This window comes from Oryx dammah, unplaced genomic scaffold (genome assembly GCF_014754425.2).
Source record: "Oryx dammah isolate SB20612 unplaced genomic scaffold, SCBI_Odam_1.1 HiC_scaffold_11209, whole genome shotgun sequence".
Lineage (NCBI taxonomy): Eukaryota > Metazoa > Chordata > Mammalia > Artiodactyla > Bovidae > Oryx > Oryx dammah.
The window spans coordinates 4,227,247-4,254,338 of NW_024080602.1; the positions used below are offsets into that span (position 1 = coordinate 4,227,247).

General features: G+C 41.3%; 1 protein-coding gene across 4 annotated transcripts in view; it reads left to right on the forward strand.

Moving 5' to 3' along the window:
- The window catches only part of LOC120860897 (alpha- and gamma-adaptin-binding protein p34), a 70,797-nt gene that overhangs the window by 33,055 nt on the left and 10,650 nt on the right, over positions 1-27,092 (forward strand). For all 4 annotated transcript variants that reach the window (XM_040236611.1, XM_040236613.1, XM_040236612.1 and 1 more), the window contains exon 5: positions 4,029-4,112. In XM_040236611.1, coding sequence (XP_040092545.1) covers positions 4,029-4,112 — 84 coding nt within the window. The remainder of the gene's footprint in view (positions 1-4,028; positions 4,113-27,092) is intronic.

Below are 27,092 nucleotides of genomic sequence, written 5' to 3' on the forward strand. Positions count from 1 at the left end.
AAGACACCTGGAAGAGTTCTTTGCTCAAAAAGATACAAAGTTTTGGGGAGGTGGAATTATGAGGTTTCCTGAAAAATGGCCGAAAATAGTAGAACAAAATAGTGAATACATTGTTCAGTAAAGTTCTTGGTGAAAATGAAAAATGGGTCTGTTATTTTTACTTAAAAACCAAGGGAACTTTTTGGCCAACCTAGTATTCCTGTATTCCCATCCATTTCTCACTTTATGTAAGTCATTATTTGTTTCATGTATTTGGGTGTTCCTGTCTTGGGTGCATACAGTGTCCTCCTTTATTTTTCTTTATGCCTTTTGCTTTAAAGTCTATTTTGTCTGACATGAGTATTGCCAACTCTTGCTTTCCTGGGATCTTCATTTGCATGATACGTCTTTTTCTGTCCCCTCGCTTCCAGTCTGTGTGTTCTTTGCCCCAAAGTGCACAGTGCCTTGTAGCGCCTACAAGGGTGCCTCGTAGGTGGCATAGTCTCTTGGTTTTTAATCCAGTCCTCCACCCCGTCTCTTTTGATTGGAACAGCCTGTTTACATTTGAGGAAATTATTGGTGAATAGGTATTTAAGATCACTTTAAACCTTGTTTTCCAGTTGATTCCGTGTTTCTTCTTTGTCTTTGGTTTTCATTTTGTGGTTTGATGATTTCCCTTTATTTTATGCTTGTGTTTTCTGTTTGGTTTTTGTGAATCCTGCTGTATGTTTTTGATTTGTGGTTACCCTGTTTTTCAAGTATGTTAACCCCTTCCTGTAGCTGCTTGCTTTTAGGCTGGTAGTCATATAGGCTCAAATGAAAGAATCTGTATTTTCTTACTCTCCTCCCCTGCATTTCATCATTTTGATGTCCTCAGTTACATCTTCATGTTTATCCTTTTGCCATTCTTTATGTTTATCATTGCTTTCATAAAAAGATTTAAAGCCTTTTTTTTCCTTTTTGGTCTGTATACTGGCTTATTTAAATTATTTACTTTACAATTGTGATTTTCTCTTTCCTACATCTTCTTGATTCTTTTATAATAGAAGACCTTAATATTTCTTTTAGAATAGGTCTAGTATTGCTCTTTTCTTTTAGTTTTTCCTTATTTGAGAAATTCTTTATCTCTTTCTCTTCTAAATGTTATTCTTACTGGGTAGAGCATTCTAGGTGGCAGATTTTTCCCTTTTAAGACTTTAAATATGTTTATCCACTCCCTTCTAGTCTGCATTATTTCTGTAGAGATATCAACTTATAGCCTTATGGGTATTCCCTTATAATTAACTCTTTGTTTTTCTTTTAGTGCATTTGGGATCTTCTCTTTGTCTTTTGCTTTTGCCATTTTGATTATAATATGTCTTCGTGTTGGTCTGTTTGGGTTCATCTTGTTCAGGAACTTCTGTGCTTTCTGTATCTGGATATCTGTTTTCTTCTTTAGGTTTGTAGTTTTCAGCCATAATTTCTTCAAACACATTTTCAATCCCCTTTTCTCTTTCTTCTCCTTCTGAAGTCCCTGTCATCATAGAGGGGCACCCTTTATGTTATCCCATGCATGCGTGCTCAGTTGCTTTAGCCATGTTCAGCTCTTTGCAACCCCATGAACCATAGCCTGCCAGGCACCTCTGTCCATGGGATTTTCCCTGCAGGAGTACTGGAGTGGGTTGCAGTGCCCTTCTTCAGGGAATTTTCCCAACCCAGGGATTGAACCCACGTTTTCTGTGTCTCCTGCATTGCAGGAAAATTTACCACTGAGCCATGGGGGAAGCCCATGTTATCCCATAGGTATTTTATATTATTTTCACTTTTTTTTTTTTCCATTTGGCTTTCTGTCTACTGTGTTCTTGGAGAAGGCAATGGCACCCCACTCCAGTACTTTTGCCTGGGAAATCCCATGGATGGAGGAGTCTGGTGGGCTATAGTCCATGTGGTTGTGAAGAGTCGGGCATGACTGAGCGACTTCACTTTCACTTTTCACTTTCATGCCTTGGAGGAGGAAATGGCAACCCACTCCAGTGTTCTTGCCTGGAGAATCCCAGGGACAGGAGCCTGGTGGGCTGCCATCTATGGGGTCGCACAGAGTTGGACACGACTGACGTGCCTTAGCAGCAGCAGCAGCTACTGTGTTCTGAATGGGTGATTTTCATTATTCTGTTTTCCAGATCACTTTTTTATTTTGCTAGTCATTGCCTTTCTCTTAGTTTTAATCTTGGCAAATGAATTTTCTTGCCGCCTCCTCATAGTTTCTAGTAATTTGTTTGTTTTACAGTAATATGCATTTCTGTCGATAGCCTGTCTTAATTCCTCTGGTATCTTCATTATCTCTTTTTTGAACTTGGAGTCTATTACACTGGAGAGGTGTGTTTAATTGTTCTTTCAGGGGAATTCTCTTGGTCTTTTAATTGGTATTGGCTCCTCCACATCTTCATTTTCCACATATTTCTCTTACTCTGAGTTTAGGAGAAAAACTTATGTACTGTGGTCTTGGAAGGCTACTTATTTGTGGGAGTGTCTCTGTGTAGCTTGTGTGGGTTTACTGTTGTCGGTGCAAGGGCTGCTTTTATGTGGATGCCTGCCTCCTCTCCTCAGCATGTCGCAGCTGTTGTCCCCTTGATAGGGGCATGCAGATGCTGTAACTCACGTGTTCTCCCAGGCCGATGGCAGCATTGGCTGATGCCCACTCCCAGGGCCCATGGCGGCAGCTCCTGTGCACTCGTAGGTTCCCCAACGGCAGGGCCAGTGACTGGCGCCAGATCTTGGATCTCTCTGTGCCTGTAGTGGTTTGTGTTGCCCTCAGAGCTTGCATAGGCAGTGTCCTGAAGTCTGAGACCGTGTGTGCAGGGAAAGAGGCTCTTAAAGCATCTTGCCTTTCCCCTTGTGAGGCCCCTACAGTGGCATCTTGCCTCTGTGGCAGGTCCAGGCTGCTCCCTCATGCACCTTTGGTTGTGGGCATACCATACTCCAACCCTTCAGGCCGTCTCTGCACAGCCATCCCCAGCACTCGCCCTGAGTTTGACCTACAAAGCCTGAAGTGCAGCACCCAGCCCCACCTTCACTGGCAGACACATGTCTCAGACTGGGCAGTGCAGGGCGGCCACACCTACTGTCTGCGTAGGTCTCCGTTTTGCCTTCTGCAGCCAGTTGCTGCACTCTCCTTTGAGGCTCCAGAGCTCCCACTCTGTCCTGGCTGAAGTCTCTGCTGGTGCGGGTACTTGCCAGGATATTGGAACCTTTGCTCTTTCATAGCTCTCTTCCAGGGTTGCAGGTCCTGTCCTGATTCCTTTCTCTTCCTTTTTTCCTTTTGTTTTGTCGTGCTTGGTTATGTGGAAATTTTCTTCCCCTTTCAGAAGTCTTGAGTTCTGCTGCCAGTGTTCAGTAGGTATTCTGTGAGAATTGTTCCATGTGTAGATGTATTGTTAATGTTATTTGTTGAAGGAGGTGAACTCCACATCCTTCTCCTCTCCCATCTTGTTCACTGTCCAGTTTCTAGAATTTTCTTATCAGGAGCTCTAAGCTTTGTATTTTCTTAGTTTTTTCTTTTTTCAAAGTTTTTTGGAAAAAAAAAAAACTTTTTAAACTTTTTTCTTTAAGTTTACGTAGTATTAGGTATTATAAGTAGTCAAGGGATGATTTAAGGTATATGGGAGGGAAAAAGGTATATGGGATGATGCAGGTAGATTATGTGCTAAGTCACTTCAGTCATGTCCAACTCTGTGCAACGCTATGGACTGCAGCCTGCCAGGCTCCTCTGTCCATGGGAATTTCCAGGCAGGAATATTGGAGTGGGTTGCCGTGCCCTTCTCCAGGGGTTCTTCCGGACCCAGGGATTGATCAGTGGGTAGATTATATGTAAACACTAAGCCATGTTATAAGGAACTTGAGCATCTGCAGATTTTGGTATCCATGGTGGAGAGTGAGTCCTGGAGCCAGTCCTCTATGAATACTGAGGGATGAATATATATAAATATTTATGTGTGTAAGTATGTGTAAGTGTGTGTGTGTGTGTGTATATATATATATATATTTTTTTTTTTTTTGCCCTCCCTGATTAGATGACTTCCCAGAATCTACAGGAGTAAAGCGAATTGTTCAAGCCTTGAATGCCAACGTCTGGTCCAATGTAGTGATGAAGAATGGTAAGTAACTTGGGACTAAACGTCCTAGGGATTTTTTTCCTCCTGTTCTTCCTAAGTTTTAAATTATTCAGATATATGTAGAAGCATTAGGATTATATAAAATCTGTATATTTGTTCCATTTTAAAGTCCCCAGTTGAAGGGAAAGCCAAAATAAACATTTCTAAGAATTTAAAATATATGTTTAATCGTTAAAAGAATTTGGAACTTACGTTTAATATGCTTGGCCTTGTCTTTGGCTTTGAGAAATAACCCCAAAGTTGTAAAGCATGAATTCTGTTCTTACAGAGCTCATAGTCCAGCAGTCCTGTGTACTTTTAAAATGCTAGGTAACCATGCAGGGAAGTCTTTGATGAGTACAGAATGCCTGATACAAGCAGCGGAGGCAGAGGGGCCCAGAGATGTGGCCTTTATTTATGGTGGGCCTGAGTACAGAGAGTTTCAAGACAAAAGCAGGTCTTAATAGTTGTCTTCACGGGATGGTCAAGATTTGGGATGGTGAAGCGAGAGAGTGGCAAACAGTGGAGGGAGCATGTCTTCAAGAATAATGGTTGTATCTTTTAGGGTTTCTCAGAAACTCTTGCCTACCAGTTGGACCTAACTTAGGGGAGAGAGGCCTGCATTTGAGGCAGGAGAATCTGAGCTTTTTCCTGTAGGAAGTGGTGAGTCATTATGAGACTTCTTAACAAGTGGTGCCGAGAAGTTGGCACCTTTGAAAGGTTGATGTTGTGGGTTTGGCCACTGAAGCAGGTAGAAGTAGAGCCTGAAGTCAGGAGAGCAGGCCCCTGTGGCTGCAGCTCAGTAGCCATAGGGCAAGAAGCTGAATCTGAGGTGCAATTTGAAGCCATCAGGCTAGTTGGTACACATTAGCCTCTTATTGTCTGTATTAGTTTGTTCGAGGCTGCAGTAACAAAGTACAGCCAGCTGGAGTCTTGGAACAACAGGTATTTATTGTCTCACAGTTCTAGATGCCAGAGGTCCAAAATCAAGGTGTCCGCAGGGGCTGTGTTCCCTTTGAAGGTGCTAGGGAGGTATCTGCCCCGGCTGTCTCTTCTGGCTTCTGGTAGCGTTAATTCCAGGCTTCACATGTATTCCCCCTGTTTGCTGGTCTCTGTCCCTGTCTTCTTTATATAAGGATAATAGTCATAATGAATTAAGAGCCCACCCTATCCCAACATGACTTCATCTTTACTAATTATATTTGCAAATAAGGTAACAATCAGAGGTATGAGAGGTTAAGAACTTCACCATATAATTTGTAGGGGGGTGTAATTCAACTTATAGAAACAAACATATTTCTATAAGAATCACTGCCTGTGTAGTGTTTTTCTTTTTTGTAGCCCTTGGCTCCCCCAACAAGTATGTTATGCTAGGTGAAACACTGCAGAAAAGAATGAGAAAAATCATGTTTAAGTGACCTTATCCCATATTCCCTGAAATAAAGGAAAATCGGTTTTATAAAAATAGAGATATTTCATCTCAGTTTTCTGTTGACACTTGAGAGTAAAGTGAGGTGGGGGCTTTTGAGCTTGCCTGAGATCTAATTTAAGCCATACATCATGAGAGAATTTGCTTCTGACATAGAAAGGTATTCCTTCCTCCCCTTCCCTTCTCCTTCATCTGTTTCACTTAATTTTTTTCTGGGGGAAAATCTAATGGGTCTATTATGTTGAATTCCAAAGATATTAGACTTTATTCTGTTGCAGAAGCAATCAAATTAAGGCCATGATAGTTTTAAAAAAAAATAGATTTCAGCCTATGTTGTCTTCTCCCTGTTACCAAAACAAACTGCAGTCAAGGCTTGGTTCTCATTCATTCATCGAGCAAATCCTTGTTGAAAATTTATCATGGTGAACCATTGCTATAGACTATCATCACTATGAAAATACACTTAAGGTATGGTACATAAACTGGATCAGTGTGGAATACAGTATATTCATGAGAAATATTTTCAGGGGAGCTTACTTGGTGTCAATCACTTTTTGAAAAATCTGTTCCCCAAGTTTACACATTAAATAAGTACTGTGGGCCTCCCAGGTGGTGCTAGTGGTTGGTAAAGAACCCAGCTACCAACGCAGCAGACTTAAGAGACACAATCAATCCCTGGATCAGGAAGATCCCCTGGAGAAGGTCACGGCAACCCATTCCAGTATTCTTGCCTGGTGAATCCCATGGAGAGAGGAGCCTGGCAAGCTACAGTCCATGGGGTTGCAGAGAGTCAGACATGACTGACGTAACTTAGCACGCATGCACTTCTTATAATTTACATTTATAGCTATAAATTTAGAAGCTGGACTGAACACACTTTATTACTTTGGAATTATGGTCAAAGGTATTTTCTGGAAAACAAAATATGCTTTTCAGACATTAAACAATACTCTTCAGAGAACTGCAAAGCCAAGAGGCACACTGGATTTCTCACGGTCTTTGCCTTGAAGCATCTTTATTTTTTTTCTCTGCAGTAAGTGATATATTTGTTTGCTTTTAACCAAATCTCAAATATTGCTGTTAACTTAATTCCATTTTTAAGAGGATCTTGACCTACGTGGTATGAAGGAAACTTAATTCTCATTTTTCTCGAAGGAGCCCTAGGTATAGAAATACAGTGACATTTAGATGCAACCCAAGTTTTAGGAGGCGTGGAGGACTTCCTTGTATAACCCCACATCTCAGATTAGAGACACTCGGTATGAGTGTATGGTGGGGGTTGTGTTCCTGTTCCAGGGTTGCCCTGCCTCCTATGCTCTCTGCAGGCCCTTGCTTTGCTGTTGGGCTGAGTGAGCCGTGCCTGCCTCCCGGCAGGCTGCTCTTAAATGTTGCCTGCCAGCAGGCGCTCAGACTGCTTTGTTTATTTGCAGGTGTCCATCTTACCTACTTCTTTTTTCTCTTTCATTTCCCCCCTTTCCTCTTTCTCTCCTTTTATTTTTCTCTCTTTTGAAAAATTGTGGTTAAATATACATAGCATAAGGGCTTCCCTGGTGGCGCAGAGGTTAAAGCGTCTGCCTGCAATGTGGGAGACTTGGGTTCGACCCCTGGATCGGGAAGATCCCCTGGAGAAGGAAATGGCAACCCACTCCAGTATTCTTGCCTGGAGAATCCCAGGGACGGAGCAGCCTGGTGGGCTACAGTCCACAGGGTCGCAAAGAGTCGGACATGACTGAGCGACTTCACATACATAGTGTAAGAGTTACCATTTTAACCATTTTTAAGTATACCTTTCAGAGGCATTAAATATGTTCACATTGTTGTGCAGCCATCACTACTCAAAGCTTTTCAAACCCCCCAGAATTTTAAATCAGGAAGTTAGTTGACAAAGTAAAGAAAGGTATTGGCGGTGTTCTTTTTTGTTTGTTTTTCTGCTGGAAATTCAACCAAGGTTTTTTACACAGGATTTTATTTATTTATTTATTTTAATTGGAGGCTAATTACTTTACAGTATTGTGGTGGTTTTTGCCATACATTGACATGAATCAGCCATGGGTGTACATATGTTGCCCATCCTGAACCCCCCTCCTTCCTCCCTCCCCATCCCATCCCTCTGGATTATCCCAATGCACCAGCCCTGAGCACCCTGTCTCATGCATCAAACCTGGACTGGCAGTCTGTTTCACATATGGTAATATACATGTTTCAGTGCTATTCTCTCAGATCATCCCACCCTCGCCCTCTCCCACAGAGTCCAAAAGACTGTTCTATACATCTTTTACACAGGATTTTAGAGAACAGTAAGAGAGGTAGCATACCTAATTCATTCTAAGGCCAGGTTAAAATGATCCAAATCCCTAAAGATAGTACCAGTAAAGAAAATCATTAGAGGCCATCTCTATGAACATAGATGCCATGCAGCTGCTGCTGCTGCTGCTGCGTCGCTTCAGTCATGTCCGACTGTGCGACCCCAGAGACGGGGGCCCACCGTCCCTGGGATTCCCCAGGCAAGAACACTGGAGTGGATGGCCGTTTCCTTCTCCAGTGCGTGAAAGTGAAAAGCGAAAGTGAAGTCGCTCAGTTGTGCCCGACTCTTAGTGACCCCAGACAGCAGCCCACCAGGCTCCCCTGTCCATGGGATTCTCCAGGCAAGAGTACTGGAGTGGGGTGCCATTGCCTTCTCTGATTTTAACCAAAATACTAGCAACCCTAGTCCTGAATTACATAAAAAGACTGTAACATGACCTAGTTGAGTTATTCCAAGAACCTAACATTCTTTAATATAAGAAAGTGAAAATGAAGTCGGTCAGTCGTGTCCTACTCTTTGCGACCCGTGGACTGTAGCCCACCAAGCTCCTCCGTCCATGGGATTCTCCAGGCAAGAATACTGGAGTGGGTTGCCATTTCCTTCTCCAATATAAGAAAAAGCTACTTAAATCACCACATGAACAGGTTATGGGGGGATAATATCATTATGGCAGTTAGTGAAAAATGCATTTAAAATTTCAGCATTTGTACAGAGGGAGGAAATAAACAAACTGTGAACAAATCAGAAGTGGACTCTTGTGGCAGAAATTGACAATATGTAATATATACCACACTGAATGTAAAAAGGGAGAGGTGGAGTGGTGCCACTTCTCACTTTCAGGACACTAATGACTAATTTTTCTGTTGTTGTTTTCAATTAGAAAAATTACTGTAATCACACTTGATTCTTTGGGATTATTACATTGCCAGTTATATAATCTCAGTTAATTATTTTGAAATATGTACTATCTATTTATTTGTCAAGCAATAATGGATCATTCAGGTTATGTCATGTTGATCTTTAATTTCTATTCAGAAAAGTATCAGTGTGAAAATCTTTTAAAAATACACTTTAAATGTGCTCAGCTTGGGAAAAACATTTCCAATTCTAATAAGGACTGAAAATTTAGCTGTTACGGCAAATATCCCTAAAAACTTACAGATCTGACTAGGGTTTCATTTCTTTGCAATTTATTGGCCACTAGGCATTCAAAAGTCAAATACTCAGTCTGAAAATCCACTTAATTAAAAACTTAGAAATGAATAACTTTCTTCCTGCCTTCCACCAAGATAAAGTAAATGTGTTTTCCTCAATGTACTTCCCGATTGAAATGAGTGGCAAGCTCAATTCTTTGCTTATTGCAAGTCTGAACAACTTACCCTGCTATAGTAGGAAGCCTCGTAAGTTTTTGCCCCTAATCTTTTCCTTAAAAGTTAATAATATAGAAGATGGCTCCTTGGGACTCTAGTTTCACCACCTTCGTGGCCTGCTGGTTTTGCAAATAAGGTTGTTATTCCTTGCCCCAACAGCTTGTCTCTCGATTTGTTCATCTGTCATGCCATGAGCATTATGAACTTGGACTTGGTAAAAAGTTTTGGCCTGCCAGCCTGGAACCTTGGGGCTCATAGACAGCTGGCATGAGTTGAGGAATTTTCAGGTAAGGCCCTAACAGCTTCCAGGATCACTTGTCCTGAGAATTTCCCCTTCAGAATTCCCCAAAGCAACACTGTCTGCCACAGGGCTTGGCAGTTGAGACAAGAAACTGACATCTGGAAGCTGATGGGCTCTGTACAATAGGGTAAATAGAAAAAATAAAGTTGATAACTTAGAAGTCTGAGATTAACAGATACAAACCACATAAAACAATAAGGATTAACTGCATAGCAAAGGGAGCTATATTCAATATATTATAATAGTCTATAATGGAAAATAATCTGAATATATATATGTAAAACTGAATCACTTTGCTGTACACTAGAAACTAACAAAGTATTCTAAATCAGTTATCTGAAGTGAAAGTTGCTCAGTCATGTCCAACTGTTTGTGACCCATGGACTGTATAGTCCATGGAATTCTCCAGGCCAGAATACTGAAATGCGTAGCCTTTCCCTTCTCCAAGGGATCTTCCCAACCCAGGGATCCAACCCAGGTCTCCCACACTGCAGGCAGATTCTTTACCAGCTGAGCCACAAGGGAAGCCCAAGAATACTAGAGTGGGTAGCCTGTCCCTTCTCCAGCAGATCTTCCCAACCCAGGAATCGAACCTGGGTCTCCTGCATTGCAGGCAGATTCTTTACCAACTGAGCTATAAGGGAAACCAACTATACTTGAACTACTAAAAAAAAGTGAGGGATTTATTGTGGAGCTGGAAACACACACACACACACATTAATGATACAGAAACAACCAAAGAAAAGATAAATTGAACTTCATCAAAATTTAAAAAACTCTTGTAATTCAAAGTTCACTTAGAAAAGTGTCCTCTGAGTGGTGGAAAGTATCTGTAAGCCATACATTTATCTAATAAGGATCCAGTTGTTCAGTCAGTCAGTCATGTCTGACTCTGCGACTCCATGGACTGCAGCACGCCAGGCTTCCCTGCCCTTCACTGTCTCCTGGAGTTTGGTCAGACTCGTGTCTATTAAGTCGATGACGCCACCTAACTTATCTTATCCTCTGTTGTCCCCTTCACTTCCTGCCCTCAGTCTTTCCCAGCATCAGTGTCTTTTCCAGTGAGTTGGCTCTTTGCATCAGGGGAGCAAAGATTTGGAGCTTCAGTATCAGTCCTTCCAGTGACTATTCAGGGTTAATTTCCTTTAGGAGTGACTAGTTAGATCTCCTTCCTATCCAAGGGACTCTCAAGAGTCTTCTCCAGCACCACAGTTCAAAATCATCAATTCTCTGGTGCTCAGCCTTCTTTATGGTTCAGCTCTCACATCTCTACATGATTACTGGAAAGACCATAGCTTTGACTATATGGACCTTTCTTGGCAAAATAATGTCTTTGCTTTTAATACGTTGTCTAGGTTTGTCACAGGTTTTCTTCCAGGGAGCAAGCATCTTTAATTTCATGGCTGCAGTCACCATCTGCAGTGATTTTGGAGCCCAAGATTCTGTCACCATTTCCATTTTTTCATCTATTTGCCATGAAGTGATGGGACCAGATGCCATGATCTTAAGTGTTTTGAATGTTGAGTTTTAAGCCAGCTTTTTCACCCTCCTTCACCTTCATCAAGAGGCTTTTAGTTCCCCTTCTCTTTTCTGCCATTGGGGTGGTGTCATCTGCGTATCTTGAGGTTATTGGTATTTCTACCAGCAGTCTTGATTCCAGCTTACAATTCATCCAGCCCAGCATTTTTCATAATGTACTCTGCATATAAGTTGAATAAACAGGTGACAGTATACAGTCTTGACGTATTCCTTTCCCAATTTTGAACCAGTCCTTTGTTCCATGTCTGGTTCTGACTTTTGCTTCTTGACCTGCATACAGGTTTCTCAGGAGGCAGGTAAGGTGGTCTGGTGTTCTAATCTCTTTTAACAGCTAATGTTAGTAGTTCTCAAACTTTGCTGCATATTATAATTACCTGGGGATAATTACCTGGAGAAGATGTTCTAAATCTCTATGCCTAGGCCTCACCCCACAACAGTTAATACAGAACCTCCAAAAATTTTCCACAGTTTGTTGTGATCCACACAGTCAAAGGTTTCAGCGTAGTCAGTGAAGCAGATGTTTTTCTGGAAGTCCCTTGCTTTTTCTGTGGTCCAGCAGATGTTGGCAGTTTGACGTCTGGTCCCTCTGCCTTTTCTAAATCCACCCTGTGCATCTGAAGGTTCTTGGTTCATGTGTTGCTGAAGCCTGTCATGAAGGCCTTTGAGCACTATCTTGCTTGCATGGTGAACTAAGTGCAACTGTGCCATAGTTTGAGCCTTCTTTGGCACTGCCCTTCTTTGGAATTAGAATGGAAACTGACCTTTTCCAGTCTTGTGGCCACTGCTGAGTTTTCCAAATTTGCTGGCCTATTGAGTGCAGCACTTTCACAGCATCATCTTTTAGGATTTGAAATAGCTGGGATTTGATCACTTCCACTAGCTTTGTTCATAGTAATGCTTCCTAAGGCCCACTTGACTTCACACTCCAAGATGTCTAGCTCTAGGTGAGTGACCACACCATCGTGGTTATCTGGGTCACTAAGACCTTTTTTGTACAGTTCTTCTGTGTATTCTTGCCACTTTTTTTAGGTCCATACTCTTTCTGTCTTCATTGTGCCCATCTTTGCATGGAATGTAGTACTTAGAATGTATAAAGAACTCTTATAGCTTAATAATAAAAAGGCAATGCAATTTTTAAAATGGTGAAGGAGTTGAATAGATATTTTTCCAGAGAAGGTACACAAATGTCCAGTAAGCACATGAAAAGATGCTTAACATTATTAATCATCAGGGAAGTCACAACCACATGAGATACAACTTCATTCCCACCAGGTTAGCTATAATCTAAAGAGACATTAAGAAGCATTAGTGAGGATGTGAAGAAATTAGAACCCTTATACACTGGTGATGAGAATGTAAAATGGTACTATAGCCATTTTGAAACAGTAGTAGTTTCTCAGAAAAGTAAGCCATACGACCCAACAATTCCACTCATAGGTATTTTACCCAAGAGAATTGAAAACATATGTCCACAGAAAAGTTGTACACAGATGTTTCTAGCAGCATTATTCATAATTGCAAAAAAAGTGGAAACAAATGCTGAATTGGAAATAACTGCTGAAAACAACATCCATATGATAGAATATTATTCAACCATAAAAAGAAATGAAGCATGGATGCATGCTACAACGTGGATGAACCTCAAAAACATTATGCTAAATGGAAAAAGCCAGACACAAAGGCCACATATTTTAACAATTCCACTTAAGTAAAGTGTTCAGAATAGTTAAGTTCATAGAGATATAAAGCAGGTTAGTGGCTCCCAGGGGCAGGGAGGGGTGGTTTGGGGTATGAGATTTCTTTTTTGGAGTGATAAAAGTGTTTTAGAATTATATAGTGATGGTGGCTACACAACTTTGTAAATATACCAAAACCCACCAAATTCCATACTTTAAAGAAGTTGAATGTTATGTATATGTAAATGATACCTCAGTAAGAAGGAGGAAAGGGAAGGCTAGAAGGAGAAAGGAAAGAAGGAAGGAAGGAAGGAAATAGTACTGTTCAGGATGATAGTACTGTTAGAAGGATGTTGGTAGCAGAAGGCAGTGAGATGGCAGCCATACTAATGAGCTGCTGCTATACACGCGTTATCTTATCTAATCACAGTATTCAAGAGAGTTAGGCTTAAGGAGGTCAGGTAATTTCCCCAAGGTCATATAAGTCATCAGTTCTCAGACTTGTGTGCACACTGGAATCACTTGGGGAACTTGAAGAAGTACTGATGCCTGAATCTCATTCTTGGAGATTCTGCATTAACTGTTGTGGCCTACACATAGAGATTTAAAACATCTTCTCCAGGTAACTATCCCCAGGTAATTATAATGCGCAGTAAAGTGTGAGAACCACTAATATGAGCTGTGAAATAGCAAAGCCTCTGATTTGAACTTAGATCTTTATAATTTTGAAGTCTCATGCATTTAACTACTGTAATGTGTAGCCTTATAAATTACTATATTGTAATGAAATTTTTCCGAAGAGTCTTGTGACAGTGTCCTGTCGCAATATTTCTACATAGCTGTGTGACCTTATGTGGATCTCATTCTGTCTAGGCTTTATTTTTAATCTGGAAAAGGAGGTTGGTCTCCATCCATGGCTCTGGCTGTACAGTGAGATCACCTAGGAAGCTTTTACGACCTACACTGTCTGGGTCTCACCCAGACCATTTCTCTTAGAAGGGAGGGGCAGCTTCAGTATTTTTTAAGTGCCTCAGGAATTCAGATACGCAATTTGGTTGAGAACCACTGACATAGATGATAGTCCTCTAATTCTAATTTATAAAAGTTTGTGCTTAATCCACAGGAGTAAACTTGGCATTTTGAAAGCTACTAGCCCTTTGACTGATTTGCTTTCTCCCATTCATGAATTGTGTAATACTCACAAGTCACTCCTCTGACTTACAAAGCCAGAGGACAGAGATAGGACTCTGCCCAGGGTAGAGTCACCTAGAGGCAAAGGTGAAAATAGTGGGCCCTGTCCTCTGTACTTCCTTGGTACCTATTTCTAGTATGACAAGATCTCCTTGAGACCAGGAAGAAATAACACAGCCTTTATAAGTAGCTACCTGTCTAGGGCACAGTTGAGACCTTAGGTGTGGCTAGATCATATGAGTTTGTCTTCTGTCATCCTCAGATTTCTCACTGTTTCATAATTTTAAGACTCAGTTTCAAGTGTCTGTTAATTCATTCAGAAAAACAATTTTTTTGTTTTCTGGCTGGGCTGGGTCTTCATTGCTTTGCACAGACTTTCTCTCGTTGTGGCAGGTAAGGGCTACGCTTCACTGCGATGCACACGCTTCTCATTGTAGTGGCTTCTCTTGTTGTATAGCACGGTCTCTAGGCCTGTGGGCTTCCGTAGTTGCTGCTCATGGACTCAAAGGCCACGGGCTCAGTATCATGGTACATGGGCTTAGTTGCTCCCGGCATGTGGAATCTTCCTGGACCAGAGATCAAATGTCCCCTTTATTGGCAGGCAGATTCTTATCCACTGAACCACCAAGCAAGTCCAAATAATATTTATCAAGTGGTTACTATGTGCCAGGCATTGATCTCTGTGGTTGGGATACATCAGTGAACAAAACAGACCCAAAGTTCTGTCCTTGTGGAGTTTTCATTCTAGTGGGACACATTAGCCAGTAGACAATACACCTAATTAGTAAGTTGTACAATATACTAGAAGATGATAAGTGATAATGAAAAAAAATAAAGCAGAGTTAAGGATGTTGAGACAGTTGGGTAGACTGCAGTATTAAATAGGCATAGGTCTTAAGATTGATCTTCAGAGCTTGAGATCGGAGGATGGAGATGAGGTATTTGCCATGTGACATCTGGGAGAATAGCTTAGCAGGCAGAGTGGACAGCTACAGCAGAGGCCCTGAAGAGAATCCACGCCTGGTGTGTTTGAAGAGTATCGAGAACTGCACTGTGGCTGAGGAGGGAGCACAGTCAGAGGATAATGAAGGACCGATTATTCAGGGTCTCACAGGCCTTCATAGTAACTTTTGTATTTGCTCAGAGTCACCCAGGGACTTTGGCAGGGCTTTTGCTGAGTAGAAGAGTAACATGATCTGACGTGAGGTCTGACAAGAGCACTCGGCTGCTTTGTGGAGAAGAGACAGTGGAGGTGAGGCGGATCCAAGGTGATCTCATAGGAGGCGACTGCAGTATTCCAGGAGAGAGAGCGGTGACACAGACCAGAGTGGTAGCAGTGGAGGGGTCGGGAAAGGTCAGATTCCGCATCTGTCCATGGTCATGCCAGCTTTTCCTGATGGTTTGGATGTGAGGGATGAGCGAGAGAGGACGGTCAAGGAGGACCGCAGGGTGCGGGCCTGAGCAGTCAGAGGAAGGGGATGCCATCAGCAGCAGTGAGGAGGCTGCGGGTGAAGCCAACTTTGAGGGGCAAGGGGCATATCAGTGGTTTCCTTCTGGACGTGTTAACTTTTGGAATGGATGCTTGACTTCCAAGTGGAGTTATCAAGTAGCCAGTTGGCTGGATGCATGGAGAGGCACATGCATGGCATTTAAAACCTTGAGCCTATATGAGATCACCAGGCGAGTAAGTGTAGTAAATAAAGAGGACCAAGGACTCAGCGCAGGGACATTTCGACAGGAGGAGGATGGGGAGAAGAGAAAGAACCAGCCAGGGACACAGAGTGATGGACCTGGAAGCACAGTGGAGGGCTATCAGGGTGGAGGGGGTGGTCAGCCGTGCCAGAGGCCACTCATGGGTCAAGGAAGATGAGAACTGGCCTTCAGATTTAGCAGTGTGGAGATCATCAGCGGCCTTGAGAACAGTTTTGGTGAAGTAATTTTAGGAGAGATTGGGAGGAGAGGAATTGGAAATGGTGACTGAAAACCGCTCTTGAAAATTTTTTTTTGCAGGAAAAAGGAACAAAGAAATAAGTGGGTGCTAGTGAGAAGAGTGTGGTTTTATTATTTTTTTTGAGAATGAGATCAAGAGCAGCATGTTCATAGGCTGACGGGAACGAGCTTGTAAAAAGTGGGAAAACTGTTGAAGGAGGAGAGAGAAGGGAGGAATAGTAGAAGGCTGTCCTGGAGTAGGTGAGAGAGGGCGGGCTCTAGGCCATGGATGGGAGGGGAAAGCAGATCTATGCCGAGGCAGAATGGAGTATGTGCGCACAGATGTTGCTGGGTGGGGAGATGTGGCCTGGAGATCTGTGGAAGTTTCTTCTGATTGCCTCTGTTTTCTCAGTGAAGTAAGAAGCCAGGTTATCATCTGAAGACAGAAGGAGGTTGTATTAGGATTTGAGGAGAGACAAGAAAATGTGAAAGTTATCTAGGAAAATGAGAGAGTAGATGATTCTAGGGATGTAAGATAAAATGCTAAAAATAAATGACTGCCAGGCAGCATGAAGGGGCCTGCTAGAAATTTGGTGTGATACGTTTAAAGTGAAGACAGCCACAGGCGGCATGAGTGTGTGTATGTGCCTGTGGGGGTGGAGTCGAGGGGTGGGTCTTTTCCCTGGCTGCCTTAAGGTACACAGGTGCAGCCATGGAATCATCAGTTGAGCTTTTACCAAGCAAGGATATCATGGTAAGAGAGAAGAAAGGGATTAGGTTGTGTCCATAAGAGAATGAGTATAATGATTGATCTTGGAATTTAAGCTGGGTAAGAAAGGGAGAGAGAAAATCAGTGGGGAGAGGGTCAGGGAAAAGGTGATGGTTTCGAGGTCCCAGTGAAGCTGAAGCATAATTGGCTTGGGCTACTGTAAGGGAGTGGGGATAATAAGCTGGGAAAACAAGCGGTGACCAGTGAGTGAGAGGCATGCAGTTGAGATGGCAGAGGGGTTGTAATTGATAATAATAAGATCTTAGGCTATGACCATGTGACTATTTGACTGAAATAGGTCAAGACAACATCTGTAAAACGGAACTTTAATGAACCAAGAGTCAAGTTCTTAGAAGGACTGTCAGTATGTATATTGAACTTTCTGAGAATCAGACAGAAATAGTATTGGAGAAAAGGACAGTGAGCCAGTAATTTAAATTGTGATGAAATAAGGGGAATGGTTGGATAATATGTTGGATGATGGTAGCAAAGTATCAGATGCTTGGCCTTCAAATATAGACTGTGTGAGAGTATTGGTAGTATTTTATGTTCAGAGGCAGTTTTAGAAGTAATTTAATCCAGTGGGAGTGGGGGACTGTATACTAGATATGACACACATCTTCTCGAGGTGTTTGCCTGGCTCCCATTGATAATCATTTTAACTAGTAAGCCAGTATTACCCAGTTGATTGACAGGTCACATATCTCTCGAATGCGTTTAGATAGAAAACTGATAGGAACGTCTGAGCTAGTCTCTTCTATCCAGTACAGGTGTGGTTTCTATAGCACCCCTGCCAGATGATTGTCCACCAGTTTTGGTTGAATGCTTCTAATAATAGGTACTTCAGTATTTTATGAAGCAGTATTCCTAGAAGCAGTAAATTGCATAGAGAAGTCAGAGAACAGGCCTGTTAATTCTCAGAGCATAGAATATCTTAGTCTGGTAGTTTGGGGAAAGGACGTTTTACTTTGTGACACAGAGCTGAGAACAGTGGTGAAAATTTTCCCTCTAACGTATTTTCCCCACATCTCCTTATTTACTGGCTTTCATTTTTATCACTCTTCTTCCTTGTCCTCCTCAGAGGTGAAGAAAGTTCTGATGAAAATGATTTAGCTCAGAGCTGTTGAAATGATCAAGGGGATGGCAAGAATAGAGATTGTCTAAAGTAATGAGTTTGGAAAAACCAAAGCTGGGAAGGGATTTAATTGGAATATGTAGTGTAGGGTATGCATAGGGTACATACGGACTTGATTTCCCAAAGCCTAGGAGGTAATTTGTGGAGTACATTCCACTAAGAGATGATCCAGGCAGAAAAGAGAAATGATTCAGAAAGGACTGCAGTGAATTCTTTTGCATGACAATTGTGCCTCATTCAAGTTAGGAAGGCACTTGGCCTAAACTTTTAAGACTTTTCTTTTGGAGAGCAATCATTTGCTTCCCAGTATTTTTCTATGCAGTATTTTTTTATATCAAGTCTTGTACTGGCTGTACAGATTGCATATTGTTGAATTTTATAAAATTTAATAAGGGACATTGTTTTGCTTGGTATGCTAGTGTACATGAATTAGCCAGGGGAAGCATTTAGAACATAGACTCGCTATGCATGCCTCTGGCGTGCTGTGTTCCTTTCATAGATGCAGAAAAATGAGGTCCCAGCGAAGAGAGGTGACTTGCCCACATCCACACAGTGAATCAGTAGCTGAGGTGTGACGAGAGGGCAGGTCTCCTGACCCAGGAGTGTTGTGTGTTTTCCCATTACTGTGTGTGTGTGTCTCCGTGTGTGGTGTTTGCTCAGTCGTGTCCAACTCTTTGTGACCCATGGACTGTTGCCCACCAGGTTGGGAATTCTCCAGGCAAGAGTACTGGGGTGGGTTTCGATTCTCTTCTCCAGGGGATTACAGTGTGTGCATCTACATTATTGGCTGGTGAGAGAAATGAACACAGAGGAGTTAAATAATTTACACAGGCTGCATGGCAAATTATTGGCAGAGTCAGATGAGTTCATTCCCCACAGAACTCTCTCAAGCCGAGACGTTCTGCTGCCATGAGTAAGATTTTTAATGACACAGGCAGGAAGTAATGATCATACCTGAGTTTTTGGACCTTTTTTACTGACTGCATTTTAAATAAATCCTTTTTAAAAGGTTGTCTGATGTGGTGCTGATACTAACTTTATCCCATTGTTCTGCACTTAACCCAGAATCCCAGTAAGGCTTCTGGATAGTTACTATAATAACTGTCCTGTTAGGCCTAATGAAAGATAGTCTGTTTTAAATTATTTCACATTAGAATCACCATGGATTACTCTCTTTAGTTTGAGTTAAGGTTTATTTGTACATGATAGGTGCTCAGTTAATGTAATTTGTTACTTAATTTCACATTTTAAAAGGAAATGGGTTAAATTGTAATACTACAGTTGTAGACAAATTGTTATTCTAGAGAGAGATTTCTAAATCTTCTTGATATAGAGGTAAAATTTCTGGGTTAACTTACAATAACCTGGTTTCATATTCTTGGCCCTACCAATGTCTTTGTTTCCTAAGTGAAAGCTTCATACTTTAAAAGAATTTTTTATTTGTTTTAAATTGAAGGATAATTGCTTTACAACTGGTCAGTTGTGTTGACTTCTGCCATATATCAACATGAATCAGCCATAGGGATACATATGTCCCCTCTCTCTTGAACCTCATTCCCACCCCTCCATCCCCTACACCCCTGCCACGTTGTTACAGAGCCCCAGTTTGTTTCCTGAGTCATATGACAAATTCCCATTGGCTATCTGTCTTACATATGATAGTGTATATAATTTATTTTTTATGTATAAAGCACAGATATGCATATAATGTATAAGCACAGATATAGTGCATCTGTGATACTAACAGTTCAGTGGGGAGGGTATATCATAATTAGGAAACACATGTCTATGAAGGCCCTGAGGGGGGCGTGTCTTTGTACCCAGTTCTTGGCACAGAGCTCCAAATAATACAATAAATTAATATATGGGTTTTGTCCTGGCTCCTGAAATAACTCCAGAGCAGTCAAGGTGAAAATAGTATCTTCTGTGAATTCAATAACAGACCCCTTTAAACCACACTGGAGTTTGTGTTAATAGAGTGACTTTTGGAAAGCCCCTGAGAATGGGAGACTGGTTATCAGGGGAACCAACCACATGATTAGATGGTTGGAACTTGCGACCCCAACCCCAACCTCTGAGTTGGGGAGGAGGGCTAGACATTGTTAATCACCGGTGGTCAATGATTTAATCAGTCATCTACTTCCAGTCAAATTCCAAGCAGTGCAATTTGGAGTTTCCAGATGGGTTAACACAGTGAGGTGCTGGGAGGGTGGCATGCCTGGATACCTGGCTCTATGCATCTCTTCCATCTGGGTGTTCCTGAGCTGTATTCTTTTATAATGAATTGGTAATCTAGTAGGTAAACTGTTTTCCTGAGTTCTGTGAGGCATTCTAGCAAATTATCAAAGCTGAGGAGGGGTTCATGAGGAACTGCGCCCTTGGAGCAGGGAGTTCTGCAGTATCTATGAAGAGTATTGTCAGAATTGCATTAAATTGTAGGATATGTAGTTGGTGTCCTCCAAGAACTGGAGAATTGCTTGGTGTGGGAAAAAACCACACATCTGATGTCAGAAGTGTTGGATATAAGTAGAGAAGGAAACAAGTTTTTCCCTTAGGGGCCATGATGAAAACAGCTGAGGAACAGTGAGCTGAAGGATCAGGTGGTACAGACATACTAAACTCTCAGTTCAGTTCAGTCACTCAGTCGTGCCCGACTCTGCGATCCCATGGACTGCAGCACACCAGGCCTCCCTGTCTGTCACCAGCTCCCAGAGTTTACTCTAACTCATGTCCATTGAGCCAGTGATGCCATCCAACTATCTCATCCTCTGTTGTCCCCTTTTCCTCCCACCTTCTATCTTTCCCAGCATCAGGGTCTTTTCCAATGAGTCAGTTCTTCGCATCAGGTGGCCAAAGTACTGGAGTTTCAGCATCAGCATCAGCCCTTCCAATGAATATTCAGGACTGATCTCCTTTAGGATGGACTAGTGGGATCTCCTTGCAGTCCAAGGGACTCTCAAGAGCCTTCTCCAACACCACAGTTCAAAAGCATCAATTCTTCGGCGCTCAGCTTTCTTTATAGTCCATCTCTCACACCCATACATGACTACTGGAAAAACCATAGCTTTGACTAGATGGACCTTTGTTGGCAAAATAATGTCTCTGCTTTTTAATATGCTGTCCTTGGAGGAAATTCCCAGATGTCACTGTGTTCACTGTGAAGGTCAAACTTCTAGAGAGGTCAGAGTTTCCACTGTATGCATTAAAGCCTTCAAATGGTCTGCAAATGAAGTGGTTAGAAATGCCTATACATCTCAGTAGGGTTTTTTAGATGTCTCTATCCACATTAATTTGCTCACCTTGTATAATCTTCCCTGTGCTGTCTTGCCTTCCATTTATTCTACCTGAAAATTGATTTAAGAAAAGGGATGTCAATAAAATCTTGGCTGCCTATTTGAGTTACCCTCAGCTCCTGTGAGTGCCAGCTTGTGGCTGTGGAGACTTAGCATTTGGGGTTTTTCATAATTGGATAATGTCCTCTTGTTATCATGAAAGAGGAACTGACGGGGGCAGTGCTCTATACCAAATATGACAGATTTTTAAAGTTGATTCCCGCCACTCCCGCCTCCCTCTTTGGTCTCTGGTGAAGCTGTCTCCTCTTTCCATTTGCCTGGTGCTCCAGGAAACCTAGTGACAGACTCCTTGGTTATCTTTGGATGATCAAGGCATCTTGCAAAGTGAAGTGTCAGTCATTCAGCTCTGCAACCCCGTGGACTATAGCCCACCAGGCTCCTCTGTCCATAGAATTCTCCAGGCAAGCATACTGAAGTGGGTTGCCATTTCCTTCTCCAGAGGATCTTCCTGGCCCAAGGACTGAACCTGGGTCTCCTGCATTGCAGGCAGATTATTTACTGTAAGACTTGGTTTTAAGCTCGAGGAAAAGAAGATGGTTAGTAGAAGCCTGATGAGTCTTGTTTCATGTCAGGTGAAGAAGCTGTCACTTGTTGCTTTCCATAGGAATGCAGCGCTATGTGTAGTGACCTTGTTTAGAGTGTCGGTTTAATGCTACCCCCAAGCCCTGGCCCCCCCAGTCGCAGGCTTTGTCACCTGACCACTGGTACCACAGAGGATTTAGTTGACTCTTGGGTGTTCAGTGGGTTTTTGTTTTTTACAAATACCACCACTGAGGGATGGGCTAGGAAGGGAAACTCTGTGATCTTTTACAGTTCCTAATCAGTGAAGGAGGGATTAGACTAGATAAATACTACAAGGTTGTAGCAGTGCTCTCCCAGTGGTAAGCAGTAATTGTGGAGATTGGATTTCAGAAGCTCTGAAAAGTTGCTTTCAGTTTATTATAATATTGAGTATCCAGTGATGCAAGTGGGTAAAGATTAAGTGGAATTTTAATGTTAGAAACAATTCTTTCATACGGTTTTCTGTATTTTCCCATTATAAGTGAAAAGATTGGTCATCTATTAATGTATGTTCTCCAGAATGTACTTGGTAACAAGACCCCATGGTAGAAGTCCCAGTGCATTTTAAAGGCATCCTTTGCCAGTGATGCAGAGCAGTATCAATAAGGGAGTACCAAAAGATAAGGTCTCTCTGGCTACCTGATACCTGGGTTGCTCTCCTGAGAAAGCAGATGGCTAGTACCTTTAATATAATTTTTTTTCTAAAAGTTGAAAAAAGAGATGATTAAATTAAAAATTGAATTTAATGTTACAGAAAACAAAATAACGTCAAAGTAGTGAATGGAAGAGTAGTTAATGAAGAGGCTGTAACGGGGTCTGTCTCTGCCTGGGCGATTTTGGGAAAACGGCATCCTGTTACTGGATTCCGCTTTCCTAACCTCTAGGATAGAGTAGAATTGCATCAACATAATATTCTATGAAACTGAGTTCCTTGAGACAGAATGAGTTGTTCCTCTTTTTTTATTCCAGCACCTAATATTGTGGAACTGAAAAAAATGATTTGAATAATCTGTCAGTGCTCTCACTGTGAATGTTGTGGTCAAAAATAAAATGTGTTATATTAATACATTGATTTTTAGGTAAATGCATAATTTGGTGGAGAAGATTGTGTTGTAAGAGCAAAAGGGGAAGGAAGAATTGTGACAAATTAGAGAAGATAGAAGGCAGTAAATGTATGAGTAAAATAATGAGATTTTGTTTTTAAAAAATCACCCCCAAAATTGTCCATAGGCAAATAAATGGTGGGAAATGTCTTCAGATTAGTCACCATGAAGGCACTGCAGGCTTCCTTCTGTGGCCCCCTTGCAAAACATTTTTGTAGTCATTCTTTGGAATTATTTTTAGAGCTGGTTATGAGCCGCATAAGAAAAGTCGTCTTTTTGTTTCATTTGCTCTCATTAATCCCCACACTTGGTTTTGATTGTTTTTTTGTTTCTACTTGATTCTAAACATTCCTTTGAGGAATTTCAAGAGTGTGCTTTAGGCTTTGGAGAAGGGACTCTCAGTAGAACCACTTTTGGAATTAGTGTAAAGCTTTCCTTTACAACCTTGGAAAAAACAGTACTCATTCTGATAGTTAATTCAGTTTATTAAGAATTTATGTGTATACATAAACAGGAATTTTTTTCTTTTTGAATAGGGCATATGCTGAAGTTAACTGGCATCTTTGGTTATTTAGTTTTCTTCCTTATGCTTTCCTCTATTTTACAAATTTTCTACAAAGAACATATTTACAATCAGAAAAAAAGGCAAAAGATATAATGTGGTTATTTTCCGGTCACATTTATTACATGTTCAGGTATTGGCAGAGACAGTTCTTCACTTGTGAGCATGTGTTACAAGTGTCAGAGATTGACTTTTCTGAATTCAAAGCTGGTGATGGAGCCAGATTTAGTGCTTAAGCCTATTTTCCTAAAGATGTGCTGTATTTAATAATATACTTTATAATTTTACCCTTTTTAAGCAGTAGTTTAGAAAAAGAGAATAAGTCAATTCTGATTCTTTTGTGATTTTAAGAACATGTCATTTCCATTTGTCAGAACAGAAGTGGAATGTGAGATAAAAGTATACGCTTACTTTCCTAATACTAATGAAATCATTTTGGACGGAGTAGTGTATTTGCATAACAGTTTTTATGCAAATAATATGGTATGTTTTTAAAATATTATTAAAAAACATACCTCTTCTCTGTATAAGTTGAGGTATCTTAGTTGTGATTATGGTAAATTTGATCATCTTATCACATGGGTAGAAAAAAATTACTTTGTGGGGAGAGAAAGGGGATGTAAAGAAGACTTAAAATACAGGAAAACTTTGTGTGACGAGATGATGCCAAATAATTGGTGCTTTAAACAAATAAAAGCTGGGGATTTCCCTGGTGGTCCAGTGGTTAAGACTGTGCTTCCAGTGTGGGAGGTGCAGGTTTGATCCCTGGCCAAGGAACTAAGATCCCACATGCCACGTGATGCAGCCAAAAAAATAAAGAAAGGAATAAAAGCTAAGATATGCACACGGAAAATATATAACATATCATCTAAGACATTTTGGGGGTGTAGTCATAGAAATTCAAATATTGTGAGCAATACATATAAATTTGAAGTAAAACCTTCTGTCATACTTGCAGCCTCTGTCTAACAGCACATCAGGCTGTCAGCGGATATCTCTCCACATCCCCCCGTAGGCTTAGCACTGTGCTGTGGGCTCTGCAAGGTGGAAGAACCCTAAACTCCTGTCTCTGTCTGCACGGAGTTTCTAATCTAGTTTAGAACAGCAGATAGACTCAAGGTAGGTGTTATGCTGCCACAGTAAGGACAACAAGGCAGGTGGGACTGAGGAGTGGAAACCATTTAGAGAAGTTTCCCAGAGCAGGCAGAGGTGGTCTGTGATGCTGACAGGATATAAAGATTGACTCCAAAGTGCTTTTATTACCTTTCCATTGAAAAATCCTTACAACAAATGACTTAAAACCTGAGCGTTTTAGGCCCGAATTTCCTGTCCTAACTAGATGTGAGCAACTCTTTGCGACCCCGTAGACTGTAGCCTACCAGGCTCCTCCTTCTCTGGGATTCTCCAGGCGAGAATGCTGGAGTGGGTTGCCATTTCCTTCTCCAAGATTTTTATCAGTGGTTCTTAACTCAAGGTTTTGCCCCCACCCTGGGGACATTTGGCAGTGCCACAGGGATTTGGTAGTATAGGTGGGGATGTACAGGACGCCCCCATACACGCGCAGATGTCCAAAGTGGTGAGTTTGGGAAGCCCTTGTCTACATGTCCTTGAAGGCACAGTGAAGGGACACTGGGGCTCACCACCTGTCTGCCACGGGTTTTATGTGACCAGTGCCTCCAGAGTAACGGGGGCTGGGCTAGGATAAGTTAGTGAGAGGCACTGAAGCGGTATGTAGTTAATTATTCAGTTCTCAGCTGTTCATCTTATTTCAGTTGAAATCAGCCTAAACCAGGGATATAATAAAGGATTACAGATAAAAGAGAACTCTGTGAATAAAAGGATATCTTCTTGCACTTGATCCAAGTTTGTGCCATCATATTCAATATTTGTATTGTCATATTCAGTATTTGTATGTTAAGCATTTAATGCCGGTTTGCTCTTTATATGATACCTTTGGGCTTAATGCAAATTAATTAGGATGGAGATTTTTAAAATCGTTTTATTTATTTACGTTTGGCTGTGCTGGATCTTCGTTGCTGTGTGGGCTTTCTTTAGGTGCAGCGAGCAGGGGCTCCTCTCCTGTTGCAGTGCATGGGCTTCTCGTTGCGGTGGCTTCTCTTGTTGCAGAGCAGTGGGTGTAGGGCGTACGGGCTTTCACCAGCTGGGGTTTGTGGGCTCAGTAGTTGCAGCCCCCCGGGCTCCAGGGCGCAGGCTCAGTAGTTGTGGTGCAGAGGCTTAGTCTTCCCCTGCATATGGGATCTTCATGGATCAGGGATCGAACTATACCTTCCGCTGAACCACCAGGGAAGCCCTAGAATGGGAAGTAGAATCAAAGAGTTCTGAATTTCACGTTCAGGTTCTAGTTGTGTGACTTTGAAGAAGTTACCTAATCTCTCTGAGTTATAGTTTACTCTGTTAAAAAAAAAAAAAAGAGAAAACCTCGATTCATGTTGATATTTGACAGAAACCAATGCAATACTGTAAAAGCAGTTATCCTTCAATTAAAGATAAATAAATTTAACAAATTTTGTAGAAGATAAATAACAGTGTTCCTTTAGATTTATAAAGAGATATCCAAATAATTTCATATATTTCCACAAGGCTGGAATTTTCCATTTCTAATCTTAATTCTAAATGCTCTGGTTTTGTTTCTGACATTTCCTTGAGGAATTCTATGCAGATGATCAGTACTGAATTAGTGTTTTTAGGACCAGAGTTTAGTATACTTATTTAATTTGCGTCACTTAACAACTTCCCCTTTCTGTAGCTCTGAAGTTCCAGAAGAATCCATCGAGTAGACAAATTTATTCCTTCTTAGTCTGGAATTTTGTGGTGTCAGTAAAACCAGAGATGCTAAAGTCAGTTTCAACAGCTGTCAGCTAAAAGAATAAATTCTTAACAGGGATGACATTTCCATGCCCCGAATCCTGGGGAGAAAAATCTGGCAAACAAGACAAGATTTAGGTGATTCTTACCTGTTAGAACAGTAGTTTTACAGTGGGTGCACATGGGTAGAGTTTTGCTAAACATTGAACTCAGGGAAAATGGAAAGTTTCTTTAAAACCATGGGTGTTTAAAGCATCCAGGTTTTTTGAGCAACATTAACATGCTTTTCTAATTGTGAAAATTTTTGTCTCTAACTTCCTTAAAATATAAGCAGTGGAACATAGTGAACTCATGTTAGTTGGCCAAATTCTCCATTGTTTATAAGAAAATACTGAGCCAAAGTTCTTCCAGCTTTCATTAGCCTGAAACCTGATTATAAATTCATAACATCTATAGATCTTAAAAGGGATTTTGGAATTTTTGCTTCATCTTTTTCTATGAAGTAACTTAAAATACTTATTTCAGAGTTGACTGTCAAGAGAAGCTGAAGAATGCCACTTCTTAAAATCACAAACCTCTAGAGCAGAAAGGGCCTTAACAACCATTTTAGCAATGCTTTTTTTTTTTTTTTTAAACAGATCAGAAAATTGAGACACAGCATGATTGACTTGTCCAAGGTCACACTAGTAGGTCAGGCCTATTTGACCACTAGCCCTGTCTTCTTCCCACCTATTTGGACTCTTTTCATAGTTTTATTCATTATTAGAATGGGACAAACCAGGGGTTTTTTGTTGTGATGGTTGTTAAACACACATAGCATTTAATCATTAAATGTTTTATCTTTAAATAGGCAAACACATGAATATGGAACAAACGTTAAAAGGTACACAAAGTTTTACGGTATGCAGTGATGAGGCCAACTCCTGCTCTCCTG